The sequence below is a fragment of the Mus caroli genome, unplaced genomic scaffold (genome assembly GCF_978045245.1).
Source record: "Mus caroli unplaced genomic scaffold, Mus_caroli_1 scaffold_2, whole genome shotgun sequence".
Taxonomy (NCBI): Eukaryota; Metazoa; Chordata; class Mammalia; order Rodentia; family Muridae; genus Mus; species Mus caroli.
This window is the reverse complement of record NW_028227257.1, coordinates 73,627,445-73,647,139: the sequence shown is the minus strand read 5'-3', so window position 1 is coordinate 73,647,139 and position 19,695 is coordinate 73,627,445. Positions and strand designations below refer to the sequence as shown.

The window sequence follows — 19,695 nt, the reverse complement described above, 5'->3', positions numbered from 1 at the left end:
GTGTCACCCACCATTGCTCTAGCATATTTTGCAGACAGGACACATTGTACACAGAAGGTTTTGCCATTGGGTTGGTTTCTATATTTCTCCTTTGGTAGCCTGAAGAGTACCTTCCTGTACCAGAGATGCTAGAACATAGGGGTGAAGGTTCTAAGTAGGTACCACTTGACCTCTCTATGGTCAATGAGTTTTGTGGTGTTACTTCAGCAGTGGGGTTTTACTGTTAGTTTTGGGAGAAAAACCTATTCTCTTGGCAACAGCCTGGTTTGTTTGGGGATTTCAATGGGACCGCTTTGGCCAACAACTCAGTTGGATGTAACCCATTCTCAGAACTGGAAGCTTTGGTGACAAGAGATGTCCAATTGTGACCCAGTTTCCCTCATTATTTGGAAACTTCATTAAGATTGCCTTTATATGTTTTAGGAAATTTTCACTACACTAGATCTTTACACTGTCACTCAAATACTCCCCACTTCTAGTGGTTTCTCCCTGCATTCCCTCTCTCACCTCCATGTCCTCTTCCCTTCCTCACATGATTCTCTGGTTCTTGTTCCCTTCATCCCTAGTCTACTCATAAAATAGTCTCTTTCTCTATATCTAACATCTCCCAGTCTTAAAACTGTAGCTAGGTTATTATTAATTTAATGGTTAATACCTATATATAAGTGAATGCATATTTATCTTTCTGGGTTTGTGTTTTCTCACTCAGGGTGATTTTTTTTTTTTTGGTTTTATATATTTGCCTAAAAATTTCATTCTTTTAAACAGCTGAGCAATGCTTCATTGGGTAAATGAACCAAATTTTCTGTATCCATTCTTCTATTGAGGGACATCTAGGTTGTTTTCAATTTCTGGGTATTGTGACTAGACTACAGCAGCAATGAACATGGTTGAGAAGTGTCCTTTTGGTAGGATGAAATGATCTGGGGATGAAATTCAGATTGTTATCCTTGGTGGCAAGCCCCTTTACTTGCTGAGTCATCTAGACAAGCAATAGAATGGTCAGTTGTCAGACTTAGGGAATACAGGTTGTGTTGTAGATGTATTAGTGGGAACTGGGATCCACAACTGTGCATTTTGATTGGTTGTGTTTTTGTTCAGGTGTCTATCCATTGCAGAGAAAAGTTTCTTAGATGAGGGAGAGGACTACATTTATCTGTGGGTGTAAGGACATGTACTTATGATGGAGTTATGGATTATGATGATTTAGTGAAGTTGCGATTGTGGTTTCTTCTCTGAGATCCATAACTTCACCCTTGTTGATCAGAAAAGAAGTGACTCCAGTCATTGTGGTGATGGTATTTGTTTTGTTTGGTGTCAAAAAAGATTCATGGATCATGGAGAAGCATGAACCCACTAGTCCTTGAGGTGCATAAACATAGGCTTGGACTCTAAGAACTCTTTACGCACGCTATTCTTCTAGTCCCAGGACCCATGACTTGATTTTCTTTTTACCATCCTTCAAGTTTCCCCATTGGCTGTCTCTTATATTATTTCCTGGTTTTATACTTGTGTTTAGCAAGAAAGAGCAGGAAGAAGTGAATCTATATCACCCAATCCCAGATCAGAAATCATTCTATTTATTCAGTTCAATCATTCGATGATATATCTCCCAAATATAAGATCTTTCTTATATGTCTCGGTGTCTCTTGCAGTCCATGATATAGTTTCTAGTTCTTGTAGTTTTCCAGTATCTATTTGAAATTTGTGGGAATAGTTATAACTGTGAGCTTTCCATTGTCCCTACCTCCTATAACCATGGGATTACATGTCCACTTTCCACTGATTTCATATGGGATAGAAATCTTTAATGATTATTTAATGGGTATTTGTGTCAAATATCAAAACAGTTTTTTCCTATTAAAGCACAACTATTTATATCACTTTTATTTTAGTGTGCCTATATGTTGGTTATATACCTTCAACTTTAGGATTTTTCAGAGTGCTTGTAGATTCCCTAGGCAGAGATCATAAAAGTCAGGTCTTAGTATGAATTAGAAGATCATGTTTAAACTAAATTTGACATTTAGGAACCAATTAAACATTCATTTAGAAATCCGTAGAAGGCAGAAGAAAATAACTAGAGATTTTGAAAGTATAACACAAAGACTGTAATTTAAACACTGTTTTCACCTACAAGTGGATTACCATGTGGATGGCTTAACATCTTTGGATTCACTTGATTTGGTCTTGGTGGTAGCTGAGGCATCCTGTCTTGCTCTTCTGGCCTTACCTCACAAAGTGACATCTTGTCACATTTATTTATTTTTCCCATATCAATTGCAATGGTTCATTGACCTGTCATTTCTCAGATGATTCTAAAACTTTCTTGAAGTAACTTCTAAACAGGACCACTCTTACTCCTCCCTGTCCGCCATATCCTGCCAATGCTTACATAATGAAGTCACTGCTTACTAGACCAGTGCCAGGATTTCTTCAGTCATTGAAACGTACTTCACCAATGCATTTTCTTCTTCCCCTTGGATCTACTGAATCCTTTTGTTCCCTCTGTTGATATCTCTCATTTGTTTTGTAGTTTCCGTGCTTGTGCCCAAAAGAAGAACAAAAGTTCCCTGATGAATACCATTGCACAACTCATAATACAACAATGCCAAGAATGAAAAAGATAGAGTGTCTTATGCCTTCTCAAATTTTTATTATGGCCAGTGACAATTCCTTTATTAAATCTCCAAAAGGCATTTCTACGACACTTAGTGTATTAAAAACAGAACAAATAACCGAACGTCTAAATTCTGAAGATGAAATTACAAGCAAAAACTAGTTGCTGTCCCCCTGGGAACTTAATTTAAGGAACTCAGCATCAGAAACAAACTTCAAATTATCTCTTGAAGAGTAGAAGTGTAGTTCAGGGTGGGGAGTGCTGGTCTAGGCATAATGAAGGCCCCAAGTTTAGTCTCCAGTGCTGAAAGTTTTAGTGTTTGCCCAAGTTGCTATTTCTTTGCAAGTTACATAGAATTGTGTGCCCATCAGCAGGCCTGAATAAATTCAGCTGGTGGTCATGATGGAAGATACATTCTATGCAAGAAGAGGTCTGGATTATGGATCTGGACTGAAAAGGCTAGGTTTCCACTTCTGGGAAGAGACTGAAAATCTAGATAGGTGTACTAGTTTTGTGATAATATTTTTTTTTAAAGCAATTCCAAAGTTTAATAGCCATAGAAAAAACTGATTTCTCAAAGTCAATTCTTATTATCTGTAGAATAATACACGTGAACAGAAAATCACTACACTTTTGGTCCAAGATATGTTGGGTTTTTTCCTTCTTCTTCTTCAGATGACAGATGGATGTAGCCCAATCTACGATCGCGTGTACTTGCCCCAAATGTGCAGCATAAATACCGAAGCGATGAACAGAAGACTCATCACCAGCACTGGGACAGGGCCCACTTTGAGCCCTGGGGAATCTTCCGTGTAGAATCGCCACATTCCCCCAGTCCCTGCAGAGGTGGTGCGGCCTGCACTACGGGTCCCACAGCTGGCATTTTTTTCTCTGCCGGACAGTGGATCCCTCAGCCCGTGCGGCCACCGCTTTGCTGGGAGAGCGGCCAGAGGAGCCCACGTTGGTGCCACTGGGCGTTGGACCCGGCATGCTGATGCCTAAGAACGGTGGGCACAGGAGGCAGGAAGAGGGCAGTCGGGAAGTTGCCGAGCACTCCGTTTTGTGATAATATTGTGAGAGTGTTTAAAAACTTTGTGGCTTAAAGCAACTCAGGTTTATTCTTACTGTTCTATAGAATAGAAGGTCAGTCCGGGACTCCGCTGAACTTAGTCTGTACAGGTTAGAGTGAGGACCACAGAGGCAGACAGCTTCTGGGACAGGCGGGAGCCACAGAGCCGCTGAGGCAGCACCCTTTTGGGGCCACAGACATCCGGCACCCTCCTAGCTGGAAGACAGTGGTCTGCCCTGCACAGGAGCCCTCTGCCTCAGGAGCAGGGAGTACATCTTGGATCCAGGACTCCACTGAACTTAGGAACTTAGTCTGCACAGCTGAGAGTGTGCACCACAGAAGCCTACAGCTTCTGTGACCTGCCAAAGCAACACAGCATCTGGGAAAGGTCCTGTTTTCCGCCTTCTTCTTCGGCCAGGAGGAGGTCCAAACGCCAGATATCTGTACACCTTCCCTTTAAGAGGAAAGCTTGTCAGCAGGGAGTGCTCTAACCACTGAAACTCAGAGGAGAGAGCCTGTCTCCCAGGTCTGCTGACAGAGGATACTCAGAATCACCAGAAGAACAACCTCTGAACAGAGACAACTATAACAACTCCAGAGATTACCAGATGGCGAGAGGTAAAGGTAAGAATCTTACTAACAGAAACCAAGACCACTCACCATCATCAGGACCCAGCACTCCCACTTCGCCCAGTCCAGGGCACCCCAACACACCTGAAAAACTAGACCTGGATTTAAAAGCATATCTCATGATGATGGTAGAGGACATCAAGAAGGACTTTAAAGAACTACAGGAGAACATGGCTAAAGAGTTACAAGTCCTTAAAGAAAAACAGGAAAACACAACCAAACTGGTAGAAGTCCTTAAAGAGAAACAGGAAAACACATCCAATCAGATCATGGAAATGAACAAAACCATACTAGACCTAAAAAGGGAAGTAGACACAATAAAGAAAACCCAAAATGAGGCAACACTGGAGATAGAAACCCTAGGAAAGAAATCTGGAACCATAGATGCAAGCATCAGCAACAGAATACAAGAGATGGAAGAGAGAATCTCAGGTGCAGAAGATTCCATAGAGAACATCGGCACAACAATCAAGGAAAATGGAAAATGCAAAAAGATCCTAACTCAAAACATCCAAGAAATACAGGACACAATGAGAAGACCAAACCTACGGATAATAGGAGTGGATGAAAATGAAGATTTTCAACTCAAAGGACCAGCAAACATCTTCAACAAAATTATAGAAGAAAACTTCCCAAATCTAAAGAAAGAGATGCCCATGAACATACAAGAAGCCTACAGAACTCCAAATAGACTGGACCAGAAAAGAAATACCTCCCGACACATAATAATCAGAACAACAAATGCTCTAAATAAAGATAGAATACTAAAAGCAGTAAGAGAAAAAGGCCAAGTAACATATAAAGGCAAGCCTATCAGAATTACACCAGATTTTTCACCAGAGACTATGAAAGCCAGAAGATCCTGGACAGATGTTATACAGACATTAAAAGAACACAAATTCCAGCCCAGGCTACTATACCCAGCCAAACTCTCAATTAACATAGATGGAGAAACCAAAGTATTCCACGACAAAACCAAATTCACACATTATCTCTCCACGAATCCAGCCCTTCAAAGGATAATAACAGAAAAAAACCAATACAAAGACAGGAACCACGCCCTAGAAACAACAAGAAGGTAATCCCTCAACAAACCTAAAAGAAGACAGCCACAAGAACAGAATGCCAACTTTAACAACAAAAATAACAGGAAACAACAATTACTTTTCCTTAATATCTCTTAATATCAATGGACTCAACTCCCCGATAAAAAGACATAGACTAACAAACTGGCTACACAATCAAGACCCAACATTTTGCTGCTTACAAGAAACTCATCTCAGAGAAAAAGATAGATACTACCTCAGAATGAAAGGCTGGAAAACAATTTTCCAAGCAAATGGTCTGAAGAAACAAGCTGGAGTAGCCATTCTAATATCAGATAAGATTGACTTCCAACCCAAAGTCATCAAAAAAGACAGGGAGGGGCACTTCATACTCATCAAAGGTAAAATCCTCCAAGAGGAACTATCAATCCTGAATATCTATGCTCCAAATACAAAGGCAGCCTCATTCATTAAAGAAACTTTAGTAAATCTCAAAGCACACATTGCACCTCATACAATAATAGTGGGAGACTTCAACACACCACTTTCACCAATGGACAGATCATGGAAACAGAAACTAAACAGGGACACAGTGAAACTAACAGAAGTTATGGATCAAATGGATCTGGCAGATATCTACAGAACATTTTACCCTAAAACAAAAGGATACACCTTCTTCTCAGCACCTCATGGTACCTTCTCCAAAATTGACCACGTAATTGGGCACAAAACAGGACTCAACAGATACAAAAACATTGAAATTGTCCCATGCATCCTATCAGATCACCATGGACTAAGGCTGATCATCAATAACAAAATAAATAATAGAAAGCCAACATTCACGTGGAAACTGAACAACACTCTTCTCAATGATACCTTGGTCAAGGAAGGAATAAAGAAAGAAATCAAGGACTTTTTAGAGTTCAATGAAAATGAAGCCACAACATACCCAAACTTATGGGACGCAATGAAAGCATTTCTAAGAGGAAAACTCATAGCTCTGAGTGCCTCCAAAAAGAAACTAGAAAGAGCACACATTAGCAGCTTGACAACACACCTAAAAGCACTAGAACAAAAGGAAGCAAATTCACCCAAGAGGAGTAGACGGCAGGAAATAATCAAACTCAGGGGCGAAATCAATCAAGTGGAAACAAGAAGAACTATTCAAAGAATCAACCAATCAAAGAGCTGGTTCTTTGAGAAAATCAACAAGATAGATAAACCCTTAGCCAGACTTACTAGAGGGCACAGGGAAAGTATTCTAATTAACAAAATCAGAAATGAAAAAGGAGACATAACAACAGATCCTGAAGACATCCAAACCACCATCAGATCCTTCTACCAAAGGCTATACTCAACAAAACTGGAGAACCTGGATGAAATGGAGAAGTTCCTAGACAGATACCAGGTACCAAAGTTGAACCAAGATCAGGTTAATGATCTAAACAACCCTATATCCCCCAAAGAAATAGAAGCAGTCATTAATAGTCTCCCAACCAAAAAAAGCCCAGGACCAGATGGGTTTAGTGCAGAGTTCTATCAGACCTTCAAAGAAGATCTAATCCCAGTTCTTCACAAACTATTCCACAAAATAGAAACAGAAGGTACTCTACCCAACTCATTCTATGAAGCCACAATTACTCTGATACCTAAACCACAAAAAGACCCAACAAAGATAGAAAACTTCAGACCAATATCCCTTATGAATATTGATGCCAAAATCCTCAATAAAGTTCTTGCTAACCGAATCCAAGAACACATCAAAAGAATCATCCATCCTGACCAAGTAGGTTTCATCCCAGGGATGCAGGGATGGTTCAATATACGGAAATCCATCAACGTAATCCAGTATATAAACAAACTCAAAGACAAAAACCACATGGTCATCTCGTTAGATGCAGAAAAAGCATTTGACAAGATCCAACACCCATTCATGATAAAAGTCTTGGAAAGATCAGGAATTCAAGGCCCATACCTAAACATGATAAAAGCAATCTACAGCAAACCAGTAGCCAACATCAAAGTAAATGGTGAGAAGCTTGAAGCAATCCCTCTAAAATCAGGGACTAGACAAGGCTGTCCACTTTCTCCATACCTATTCAACATTGTACTTGAAGTCCTAGCCAGAGCAATTCGACAACAAAAGGAGATCAAAGGGATACAAATTGGAAAAGATGAAGTCAAAATATCACTCTTTGCAGATGATATGATAGTATATATAAGTGACCCTAAAAATTCCACCAGAGAACTCCTAAGCCTGATAAACAGCTTCGGTGAAGTAGCTGGATATAAAATTAACTCAAACAAATCAATGGCCTTTCTCTACACAAAGAATAAACAGGCTGAGAAAGAAATTAGGGAAACAACACCCTTCTCAATAGTCACAAATAATATAAAATATCTTGGCGTGACTCTAACTAAGGAAGTGAAAGATCTGTATAATAAAAACTTCAAGTCTCTGAAGAAAGAAATTATAGAAGATCTCAGAAGATGGAAAGATCTCCCATGCTCATGGATTGGCAGGATCAACATTGTAAAAATGACTATCTTGCCAAAAGCAATCTACAGATTCAATGCAATCCCCATCAAAATTCCAAATCAATTCTTCAACGAATTAGAAAGTGCAATCTGCAAATTCATCTGGAATAACAAAAAACCTAGGATAGCAAAAACTCTTCTCAAGGATAAAAGAACCTCTGGTGGAATCACCATGCCGGACCTAAAGCTCTACTACAGAGCAATTGTGATAAAAACTGCATGGTACTGGTATAGTGACAGACAAATAGACCAATGGAATAGAATTGAAGACCCAGAAATGAACCCACACACCTATGGTCACTTGATCTTCGACAAGGGAGCTAAAAACATCCAGTGGAAGAAAGACAGCATTTTCAACAAATGGTGCTGGCACAACTGGTTGTTAACATGTAGAAGAATGCGAATCGATCCATTCCTATCTCCTTGTACTAAGGTCAAGTCTAAGTGGATCAAGGAACTTCACATAAAACCAGAGACACTGAAACTTATAGAGGAGAAAGTGGGGAAAAGCCTTGAAGATATGGGCACAGGGGAAAAATTCCTGAATAGAACAGTAATGGCTTGTGCTGTAAGATCGAGAATTGACAAATGGGACCTCATGAAACTACAAAGCTTCTGCAAGGCTAAAGACACCATCAATCAGACAAAAAAACCACCAACAGATTGGGAAAGGATCTTCACCTATCCTAAATCAGACAAGGGACTAATATCCAATATATATAAAGAACTCAAGAAGGTGGACTCCAGAAAGTCAAATAACCCCATTAAAAAATGGGGCTCAGAACTGAACAAAGAATTCTCACCTGAGGAATACCGAATGGCAGAGAAGCACCTGAAAAAATGTTCAACATCCTTAATCATCAGGGAAATGCAAATCAAAACAACCCTGAGATTCCACCTCACACCAGTCAGAATGGCTAAGATAAAAAATTCAGGTGACAGCAGATGCTGGCGAGGATGTGGAGAAAGAGGAACACTTCTCCATTGTTGGTGGGATTGCAAGCTTGTACAACCACTCTGGAAATCAGTCTGGCGGTTCCTCAGAAAATTGGACATAGTACTACCGGAGGATCCAGCAATACCTCTTCTGGGCATATATCCAGAAGATGTCCCAACCAGTAAGAAGGACACATGCTCCACTATGTTCATAGCAGCCCTATTTATAATAGCCAGAAGCTGGAAAGAACCCAGATGTCCCTCAACAGAGGAATGGATACAGAAATTATGGTACATTTACACAATGGAGTACTACTCAGCTATTAAAAAGAATGAATTTATGAAATTCCTAGCCAAATGGATGGACCTGGAGGGCATCATCTTGAGTGAGGTAACACAATCACAAAGGAACTCACACAATATGTATTCACTGATAAGTGGATATTAGCCCAAAACTTAGGATACCCAAGATATAAGATACAATTTGATAAACGCATGAAACTCAAGAAGAATGAAGACCAAAATGTGGACACTGTGCCCCTTCTTAGAATTGGGAACAAAACACCCAGGGAAGGAGTTACAGAGACAAAGTTCGGAGCTGTGATGAAAGGATGGACCATCTAGAGACTGCCGTATCCAGGGATCCATCCCATAATCAGCTTCTAAATGCTGACACCATTGCATACACTAGCAAGATTTTGCTGAAAGGACCCAAAGATAGCTGTCTCTTGTGAGACTATGCAGGGGCCTAGCAAACACAGGAGTGGATGCTCACAGTCAGCTATTGGATGGATCACAGGGCTCCCAATGGAGAAGCTAGAGAAAGTACCCAAGGAGCTAAAGGGATCTGCAACCCTATAGTTGGAACAACATGATGAACTAACCAGTACCCCGGAGCTCTTGTCTCTAGCTGCATATGTATCGAAAGATGGCCTAGTCGGCCATCACTGGAAAGAGAGGCCCATTGGACTTGCAAACTTTATATGCCCCAATATAGGGGAATGCCAGGGCCAAAAGAATGGGAATGGGAGGGTAAGGGAAGTGGGGGGCGGTATGGGGGACTTTTGGGATAGCATTGGAAATGTAATTGAGGAAAATATGTAATAAAAAAACAGTGGAAAAAAATAAATTAATTAAAAAAAAAAGAATAGAAGGTCAGTACAGAGCTACTGAACTAAAATAATGTCAATTATTTTCTAGAGATATTAGAAGATAATCAACTTGATATGGTTTTCCAAAATTTAGAGAGCCACTCATATTTATTTATAGTTCCATTTTTTTAATCTAGAGAATATGTGGTTTTGTGTGTGTGTGCATGTGTATGTATGTGTGAGCATGCAAGCATGCCTGAGAGACAGAGAGAAAGACAGACAGACAGAAATAGAGAAAGTCAGAGACAGAGATAGGTAGATAAGTAGATAGATGATATAGATACCTATGGATGGGTGGATAGAGAGAAAGAAAAAAAGAAAGAAAGAAGAAAGAAGAAAGAAAGAAAGAAAGAAAGAAAGAAAGAAAGAAAGAGAGAGAGAGAGAGAGAGAGAGAGAAGGAGGGAGGGAGGGAGGGAGGGAGGGAGGGAGGGAGGGAGGGAGGGAGGGAGGAAGGAAGGAAGATCACAGACAGAGAGATGTATGTGAGTGTGGTGCATACGTGGATGTGGATGAAGGAGCACATGTCTGTAGGCATGCAGAGGCCAGAGGAAGAAGTTGGTTGTCTCCCTCTGTCACCCTTAAATTATTTGTTTGATACAAAATTTCTCAGTGAAATTGCAAGTACACAGGTGGTGGGAAAGCCTTGGCAAAATCCTTCTGACTGCACCCCTTTCCCCAGTACTATGCTTACAGGTTGATATGTGGGCATGCCCAGCTTTGTTCTGGTTGCTGTGCTTGCAGAGCCAAGTGTTCTTCCTCAATGGGCCATCTCTCTAGCCCTGACTTTCCCATCTGTAAATCTTTTTGGGGTGTCAGATTCTCACACTGTAAATCTCCAGTGTCAAGCTCAGCATAGTTTCATCTCAATGTTCTTAACATTTATCACATGCACAAAGTCTGTTTGGATAAGACATGTAATATATTCATAGACTCCAGAGCCAGGGCACATTGAGTGATCCATATTCTGCCTATACCATCAGGTTCCATAAATGTTTTGAAGACTTAGCCTGTGATTGACTTAAGAGCATCCAGGGCAGCCTCTAGTTTTAGACATTACACACTATACAGACAATATGCTGAACACATCATGTAGCAAAACAATATTTAATTGGCCAGTGGAATGATAATTATGTGATGAGCTAAATATGTACGGCCTTCTCCACATTTGTATCTTAAAGCCACAATCCCAAACAGCCACCCTTTGAGCTGCCCCTTCCTATAAGGGGCTTTACATTATGAGAAGGTAGTAAGTCAGGAAAGCTGTGTTTACCAGAAAGTGACTCAGCTGACACCTTCACTTTGAACTTGCAGGTTCCAGAGTTTTGAGAAATCAGATGTCTGTTGTTAAAGCCCGGCAGTCTGTGATATTTTATTATGGCAGCCGGAGCCAAGACAATTCACAAAACTACTTTTTTTTTTCATCCTCTTCCTTTTCCACACAGTGGTCCCTGTGCTTTCTTGCAGCTTCTGTTCATTTGTCTTTGTCTCAGCTTTTATTTAAGAAAATAAAAAGGGGCACAGAGCATGCTCAAGGCTGAATGAGAATGTAACATTTTGTCCAGAGGAAAATTAAATTCTGAGACAACATGCTGAAGGTGATGCTGTGGGCACTGGTGGGGGAAACTGTAATTCCAGAGATGGAGAAATTGCACTCAAGTGGAGATGCCCTCATTTTACAGAGTCCATGTCTATCTAAAGCCCGTTTCCATTTCAGTTTCCTGTAGGTGTGAGGGGCTGGCATTCCACACTGTTTACATTTTTTTTCCCCAAAACCATCAAGGGCACATGAGTCATGGAAGAGCTGTGCTTTGTTTTATGTTTGTGGTACCAATAAAAAGATGAATAAATAAAAATAATAATCATAATGTTATCTTCCTTTCTCCTTTGATCTATTGAATTTGTAGCATATTAAACACAGATTTCATAAAATAGTGGTCAATTTTAGATACGAAACAGACCTTGAGCTACACATCCCTTGGAAATTCCAGGGTAGCTGATCAGAAAATTCTGAACCCAGACCACCCTCACAATGCCAAGGCTATAAAATGTGAGGGGGTTTAGGAGAGGAGAATTCTGTGAGAAAGGATACTTCAGATAAGCTTGTGTGAAATCTCATGCTAAACCCTGATGCTAAGGTAACAAGTGACAGGTGTGTTTCTCATTGGAAGTGCCAGCGCAGCCAACCTGTTCAGAGCATCCTATGCAGTTTTGTGAAATGTTGCATGCAGTGCCTGAGGCTGGCTCACACTCAGGGAGGCAAGCTGGAAGTCATGAGGCTAACTAAAGTCCCCCGATTTAAATAAGAAGAGTAGACCTGCAAAGCCACTGTCCTTCTCTCTGATATTGGCTCACTGTTTGAGGAATTCTGGGGGCTTAGTGGGAAGCCCACCTGAGAAACATCTACTTTAATAAAGAATCCAGTGCAGGAAGGTTCTTGACAGAGTCTCGGGGTATAGTAATGGATAAGGAAGTTGAAGATCAAGAGATGCTTGTCTGCTGATGTGGAATCCCCATGACAGTGGCAATGTGGTTGGGGTGTCCCACTGGAGGTACTTGCAAGAAAACATAGGGGATGACCAGTTTCTGTGACCAAATGTGAAGAACATCAGCCTGTGTTGAAGTTGTCTTCTTTACTCATTCCATGACCATTCCAGAGAGGCCAGTGACTTAAGGACAAGGGGAAGAAGGCTCAGGTGGTGGGTGGGTGGGGAGATGCATGCCTCCAGTCCTTTAGCCTGGGGATCATTTAACATCAGCACAGTAATGACATTCTTGTTATTTGCTAGGACATTGTGAAAACGTCATTGCTAAAAGTAACCACCAAGACCATGCGGTGTGATAAACTTCTAATCAGTGACAGGAGAAGGGCAATGGCCACATTCAAGTGGACAAGGGGGGAATAAAATAAACCTGCTTTTAGAGTCACACTCTAAGGTTCCTGCTTGTTCAGTGTGCCAATGACAATGGCCACTGGACTTAAAATCAGTTGAACTCAAATCAATATACCTGTGTTCAAAAGGATGGGTCACTCCTCCCCACACTACTGTTTTCAAAATTAAGACAACTTCTTCGAGCTTTCTGATGATGTTAAAACAGTTATGTATGGGCTGATAAGACATTGATCTCTTCATAAGAGGTTAATGTATAAGCATGAGAACCGGAGTTTGGATCCCCAGGACTCGTGTAAAAATGAGTGGCCTGCAACTCTAGCCCCAACATACTTTCATGTATGTGCATGTGTAGGAAACAAATCTGTAGGGTTCATTAGCCAGCCAGCTTAGCTGAATGGATAAGGTGCAGAACAACCAAGAAAGACAGCCAGCACTGACCTCTAGCCTACACATACCCATTGTACATGAGCACACACATGGTTATGCAACACAACTGTGGATACTTTAGCCTTGCCACATTCTTGTTTTAAATATTATAATTATGCTTTCTATATTCAACTTCCCTTTCTAGATTAAAATGCTTTCCCACAGCCCCTTTATCCTCTTTTCTGCCACACATTAAACAACAAAACAAAATAAGACAGAACTGATCTATCTATTCGTGGCTTATGCTGTCATGGAAAGGACAAGTTTGTGTCCTGGTTCCAAATGCAATCTGTGCATGCAGTCCTTTGCTTTTAATGCTACCCAAACAGACATGATGACATTTCAGTCAATCGACTCTTTTATTACAGAATGAAAGTACAAGACTCAAAAAAAAAAAAAAAGAACTTATAATTCATATTGTGTGCTTCAGGCACTGAAAGCATTCTATCACCGACAGCCACAGCCAGTCTGAAGAAATAGGTGTTGGTGTATAAAGACAAGAATGATGCTTGCAGCCCTTAAGCACAAAGGCCTTGCTTTATCTTTTTTAGTACTCTGATTTTAATTTCAGTTCCATGATAAGGAATCATGATGTTCTTTGTCATCAGAACAATTCTGAGCTGATCGTTGAAACACGTGTGTATTCACATGAACTGAGAGTCAGCAGCAACTTGACTGCAAGCACCTACTATGGACAACGTATCTCTGTGGCATGGAGTCCTTTTTCTCCCTCAGAAACTTTTAAGAAGGGATACATACATATGTAGCATTTATTATATTATTCTCTTGTATATGGCTATTCCATTGTGGATGTGCATCTGTGTGCGTGTATGTGTGTGTATGTGTGTATGTGTGTGAGTTCTTTTGCTTTAGAGCCCTGTCATGCACTATCCATGTTTCAAATGAACTTCTTACTCTGATTTACCTTGCTGCCTTTCTTTTGAACTCACCTTCCCCTTTCTCTTAAACTTAACAACTGGTTTGTTATTGTTGTCATAGGAACTTCTTTTTTTCAGCATTGGGATATGGAATTGAGAACAAGTACTGATGGAATAAAGGCATTCTGCTCTAGATTTTGAAAAATAGCATTAAGGTGGAAATACATACATCTATGTAAAAGAGTCTTTGAAACTTACTGCTTAATAATTTGTATCATTTCTTTGTGCTTCTAGTTTTACTACTGTCCAAGGACCTAATATCTGGTACTTGGTCTCTCCATTTATTACATGCCATCTTCTTTTTCCACACAGGAGTTGAGACTTCATTACTCTCATTTAAAACACTAATATTTCTTCTTACTGTAGTGTGGGCTCCTGCCTCTATTAGTCTCCTGAACCTGTTACATGTGGGAGAGCTGGGAAGTTTAAGCCATAGAGCGGATGGGTACATCTACTCAGTGTTTCTACATTCTTGTCACTGTCAAAGAAATAGGTCAGAGACAAAACAAAGTACTAAACTGGAAGGAAGTGTTAAGGAGCAAAGGTACAGATTCTGGCAGTGAGTGCTAGCTTCTCAGGATCCCAAACAGCATCTCACAGGCAGTTTTTGATGCAGAACAGGATTATTTATAAGGTAAGGTAGGTGGAGGATTTCAGGATGGGTCAGGATTTCCTAAGATTAGGTTTTTCTTATCTCTCCCTTCTTTTGAACTACACGTGTGATGATGTCCGGTCATGATGGGAACAGGAAATCTTGTGAGGCAAACAAGACACACATATGCATTGTAACAAGTAGAGAACAGTTGTGGTGTCTTTGGCCTGCCCCACTAGTTCCAGTCTATCCATTCCTTATTCTTTAGAGCGCTCACATGATGTCTGGCTGTAGTACAGTTTGGTGGTTGCAATAAAGTGTACTCATGTTGCAGTTTGGTTATTTTGATGTGTCAAGACCTTGTCTCTGTGCATTCCTCTTTCTATGTTTTCCCCAACATTACACAAAAGTGATTTAAAAAATGACAGGAAGCATAACCACAAAATGCTTTTAGAAATGAAAAAAAACCATATTTAATATTTCCAAAGATGAAAATAGGTAATTTTTGTAGACACACTAGGAATCATACTTAATGACTTTCGTGGCAATATTATAAACATATCAACATGTAGGTTATCTGTTTGTATAGAAGACAATTAAACTTTGACTTTCATTAGTAGCATTTTTATTAAAAAAATAAGATTTAAATAAATTAATTAAGCATCATAACTGTGAAATAAGTACATGATGAAAAGGGTTAACATCTTTAAAAGAATTCAACTCATGATGTATTTGAAAGGAACAAAAGCTTTAGGAGAACATAGATAGGCAAAAGAGAAGTAGGGGGTCCGAGAAAACAGAAATTCTCCCTTCATGGTTCATTTTATATAACCATTAATTTATACAGGTGTGTTTGTAGGCAAGCTAAATGTATTTAATTAATCACTGAAATTTCTTTGAAACTCACTTCAAAACCTTCTCTCACTGCATGCGAGGGAAAGCTGGTGAGATCAGGGAGTTTTGAAGAATTCTAACAGCATTTGATCATTTCTTAAAGTAATGAATAAATGTGGACTAATATTCACAGTTCCAAATTAATTTTTTTCCTTTAACTAAAAAACTTGGTGGCAATGCCTTGGGAAATTCTGAGCTTGGTTACTACCTCCTGTCCTGTCTACCTGGAACAATCCATAGATGTTTGATCCTGTCTCAATACTCTGTGCGCTTCAGAGGAGTTGAGCAGCCTAACCTTGTGGGGGCCAGCTTTCCTCAGCCAGCTTCATCAGCATTTCTTGGATTTATCTCACCTTTCTTTTTCTTAAGGAAGCCATTGAGTTTCTCATTGAATTCCATGCAGACTTTAGGCCTTAAGTTTGCAGTCATGCTGGAGTCTCTAAAGTCTGATGGCTCTAAAAGGCAGACAATTGTGCTAGTTTTAGCTCTTTCGCAGATTTCCACTTTCCTTCTTCTCCCTCTAGACTCATGCATGCCTCTGTCTAAAAGGAAGGGATTGATCTAGAAGGTTCTTAAGATAGTTGAACAGGAAAGCCCCCCCACACCAAGCTGAGAGCTATGAGTGAATGACTTAGATAACCAACAGTATGGATGGAGGGATGAGTGGTGTAGAGTCCTGGCCCTGGCACTCCTAGTCCTGAGTTCCCTTCTCCCTATCTGTCAGGACATCGGACAACAGTGGGTCTGATGGTCCCCAAGCCAGTGGTTTGCAGTCCCAGCACTGAGCAGACAGAGACATTTTGAATATCATGGTCCTTCAAGACAAGGGTGGGCGAATGGCAATGTCCATCGTTGTTTATTCCTTCATTTCACTGAAGGAGCAGTAGCTGGGTCCTAGGCCCCTCACGGTGCAGTCAGTGGTGTCGCTGTCACACTTGCCACAGTGACATTCAGTGGCTACTGGATATGTGTAGAGGGAGTCTGAGTGGCGGGCACAGCCAGGCAATCTTATGGTCTCATATACCAGCTCCTTGAAGGTACAAACTTTCTGGGTATTGGGTCTAGCTGGGTCCTTATACACCAGATCCTAAGGAGTGCAGGAAAGGGAGAATGAGGATATATGATATACATAATTTGGAAGTTTCTATTCATTTTTTATTAAAATTAGATGGTAATTTCATTCTGCATACTGTCACATTTAACTATTAAAACTCACATAACCACACAGACCACCTATTCAGTGTCCTTCATTTTCCAATTCTGGAACCATTTTCTAATTGTTCTGGAAATTTTACAGAAAATATAAGTCATTTCTTTCATAATTTTTATGTCCATATCAGAATATTAGTTATTTGTTAAGAGGAAAAGGCACTTTGATTATCAATATAGGAGATGATGAAAAGAGACATAACAACTTAGAATTTTTGTTGCTTTTTCATACTTAATTGAAAGATATATTAATGACAACTTCAACTGCAAATCTTACAGCTTAACTTTAAGGAAAGGTATATATTGTTTTGCATTTATAAAAATAAAATAATATGACATGAATATTCATGTTTATCATTGTACAAACAATGTATATAACATTAAATATTATATGTTTCTGAACCTTTGTAATATGCTAATCATTCAATTGCTTGGCAGATAGTTTTCCTCTTTTAAGTGATATTTACTTTGTAGTGGTATTGCCCTCAAAGGACATCTACTTTGAGTTTAAGAATGTTTTTCAAATCAACCCATTTTTCCTTCTATTTGTGCTGAGGGAAGAAACTGAAGCTGCTGCTCTATTTATTTGGGTGTCATGTTACCTAACTGATAGCCCTAGAAATGAGCAATACATTGTATAGAAGTGGAGTTTGAGTAAACTTTTATATCATTGAGTAAAGTGCATTTCATCAGAAAGTTCTACTTTTTTATAAGGTACTATTTGTGTCTTCATGTAACATAGATACATATTTGAAATTATCTCTATGTCAAAGTCAAGACCGCTGTTATAAAAAATTGCCAACATAGGAAATATTGGAGTTCTTTTACGATTAAATATATATAGTCTTATTTGTCTCTCTCTATACAAAATATGGCATAGAAATAATTTATATTTATACTAAGTATGTTATCAAGCATATTTAAATCTAAGATTTACTAAGTTGATCCAAATCAAATCCCAGCCTCAAACTGACATCCTAATTATTAACCTATTCACAACACAGTATTAATTGTGCTATTGCTCAGGAAATTAAAATATTGATAGATTGGGAATTCATCAATCTTGGCTCATACAGCTTCCCAGAACCCTGCCTCCAGCAGAGCACAGAACCTACCCTAGTGTAGCAGTAGCCCGCACACCAAGTGGTATTGATGCTTATGCAGAAACGGCACTCTTCCTTCTCTACTGAGATGGTGATGTTGGTCAATTCACAGCCATGGCAGCAGATTGCTCTCCAACACCAGAATAAGATGCAAAGCTGAATTGACTTCATCATGGTCTGGGAAGTAAACAGCTATGTCCTGGTAGCAATAGAGAGATCAAGTAATTGAAATCACTGTGAAAACTGACCAGCTGAGAAGCAGTTAACCTACCCAGCCTCTCAAGTCTTCTGCTCGAGCACTGAGTTTTTACTTTTTGCTTCATGGACCAATATTCCTCCTTATTTTTTTTTTGTGGGGGGTGAGGTGAGATGGAATTATGGTAGTGTAAAAGTAGAGACATATAGATCAAAACTCCAACATGATATGATGATTTAACCAAAGCAGTATATACAGATGGAATTATTGCTATCTTAAAGTGATTACTCTAATTGTGATAATTGTGATCCTTATATTTGCCATTTCATTAACAGTTTTTTTAAAGAGTAGTATGTTCAAAAGGAAGAAAAATTACACAATGTAATTATGTCTTCATTTTTATCACAATTTAAACATCTATTTCTCTTTGCCTACATCTGTTGACAAAGAGTCTATGTCAGAAGCTAGGCAAACTGCTTTATAAGTCAGATTCCTTATAACTGTACATTGACCATATTCAAGAAGCCAAGTTAACAAGAATAAGTTTCTATACAGCAGCGGCAGAAAACTCTTATCCCTTCTTTAAATCCTAATGGTCTGCAATTTTCAAAGTGGCTGTCCTTGTTGCATCAAGTGCTGCTACTCACCTGTGCAGTCAGCTGTCTCTTCTGGGGAAAGCTGAACACTGAGTCAGGTCACACCTCATCTTTTATACAAACTTAACACCCTGTGGATTTACTGGGTGTTAACATGACCAATACCAGCATAAAGCCCGCTGAAAGGGAATCATTGTTTAGACGGACAGGGAGATCAAGCCTCGCCAAAGCAGTCTAAATGCCAGAGAGCAGAAAATGCTATCAGTGATGATGGTTTCTGTACAAACCGAATCTGATATGGCAGCACACCCACTCCTTCACCTTGTAAATTAAATGTGACTCTAAAGTCTAGACTGTTCTTTATGATCTTTAACTTGGCGAACTCAGAATCCTTTCTGAACATTGCTTTGGCTCCATTGCGAAGGTAAGCCAAAATATGTCTTAATTGACTGATCCAAGAACAGACTGAACACTCCAAGTGTATGAACAAATAGGAAGTACTTCTGCATCTTGTTCCTATGGGCTGTGTCTTTCTTTATGACCACATTCAGTTCTCCTGATCTCAACCCCCCTTTTTCTGATGCTTTGTGAAGAGCATCAGAAATTGTAATTCCCTAAATATTCCCTAATTATAATACTGATGGGTTCCTCCAGATCTCTGCATGTGATGCGCTCTCTGTCACCAATGCCCTTGCTTCTTTCCCACAAAGTTCTCGAAACTTTACCACACAGAGGTGCTTCACCTTTAATTTAGGGCCAATGGTAAGGAGAGTTATAATCTCTCCTTTCTGATTGTAGTTTTTCATATACCCATTTCTTCCAGGATTCTGTGAACTCTATTAAGAATGAGGCTGTTTAA

General features: G+C 39.7%; 1 protein-coding gene and 1 pseudogene across 1 annotated transcript; both read right to left on the bottom strand.

Moving 5' to 3' along the window:
• Positions 1-3,142: 3,142 nt before the first annotated feature.
• Positions 3,143-3,670, bottom strand: LOC110290326 (protein transport protein Sec61 subunit beta-like; annotated as a pseudogene).
• A 12,899-nt stretch (positions 3,671-16,569) lies between these two features.
• Fshb (follicle stimulating hormone subunit beta) lies at positions 16,570-18,218 on the bottom strand. Its single transcript, XM_021156967.2, has 2 exons — positions 18,057-18,218; positions 16,570-16,819 (listed from the first exon to the last, which is right to left on the bottom strand). The coding sequence occupies exons 1-2, from the start codon at positions 18,216-18,218 to the stop codon at positions 16,589-16,591; spliced, it is 393 nt and encodes a 130-aa protein (XP_021012626.1). The 3' UTR covers positions 16,570-16,588.
• Positions 18,219-19,695: the final 1,477 nt, after the last annotated feature.

Bases quoted from the DNA above. Each gene is read 5' to 3' on its own strand.
- Fshb (XM_021156967.2), bottom strand. From the start codon at position 18,218: ATGATGAAGTCAATTCAGCTTTGCATCTTATTCTGGTGTTGGAGAGCA. The intron at 16,820-18,056 runs GTAGGTTCTGTG...TGCACTCCTTAG, and splicing joins CGGGCTACTGCTACACTAGG to GATCTGGTGTATAAGGACCC.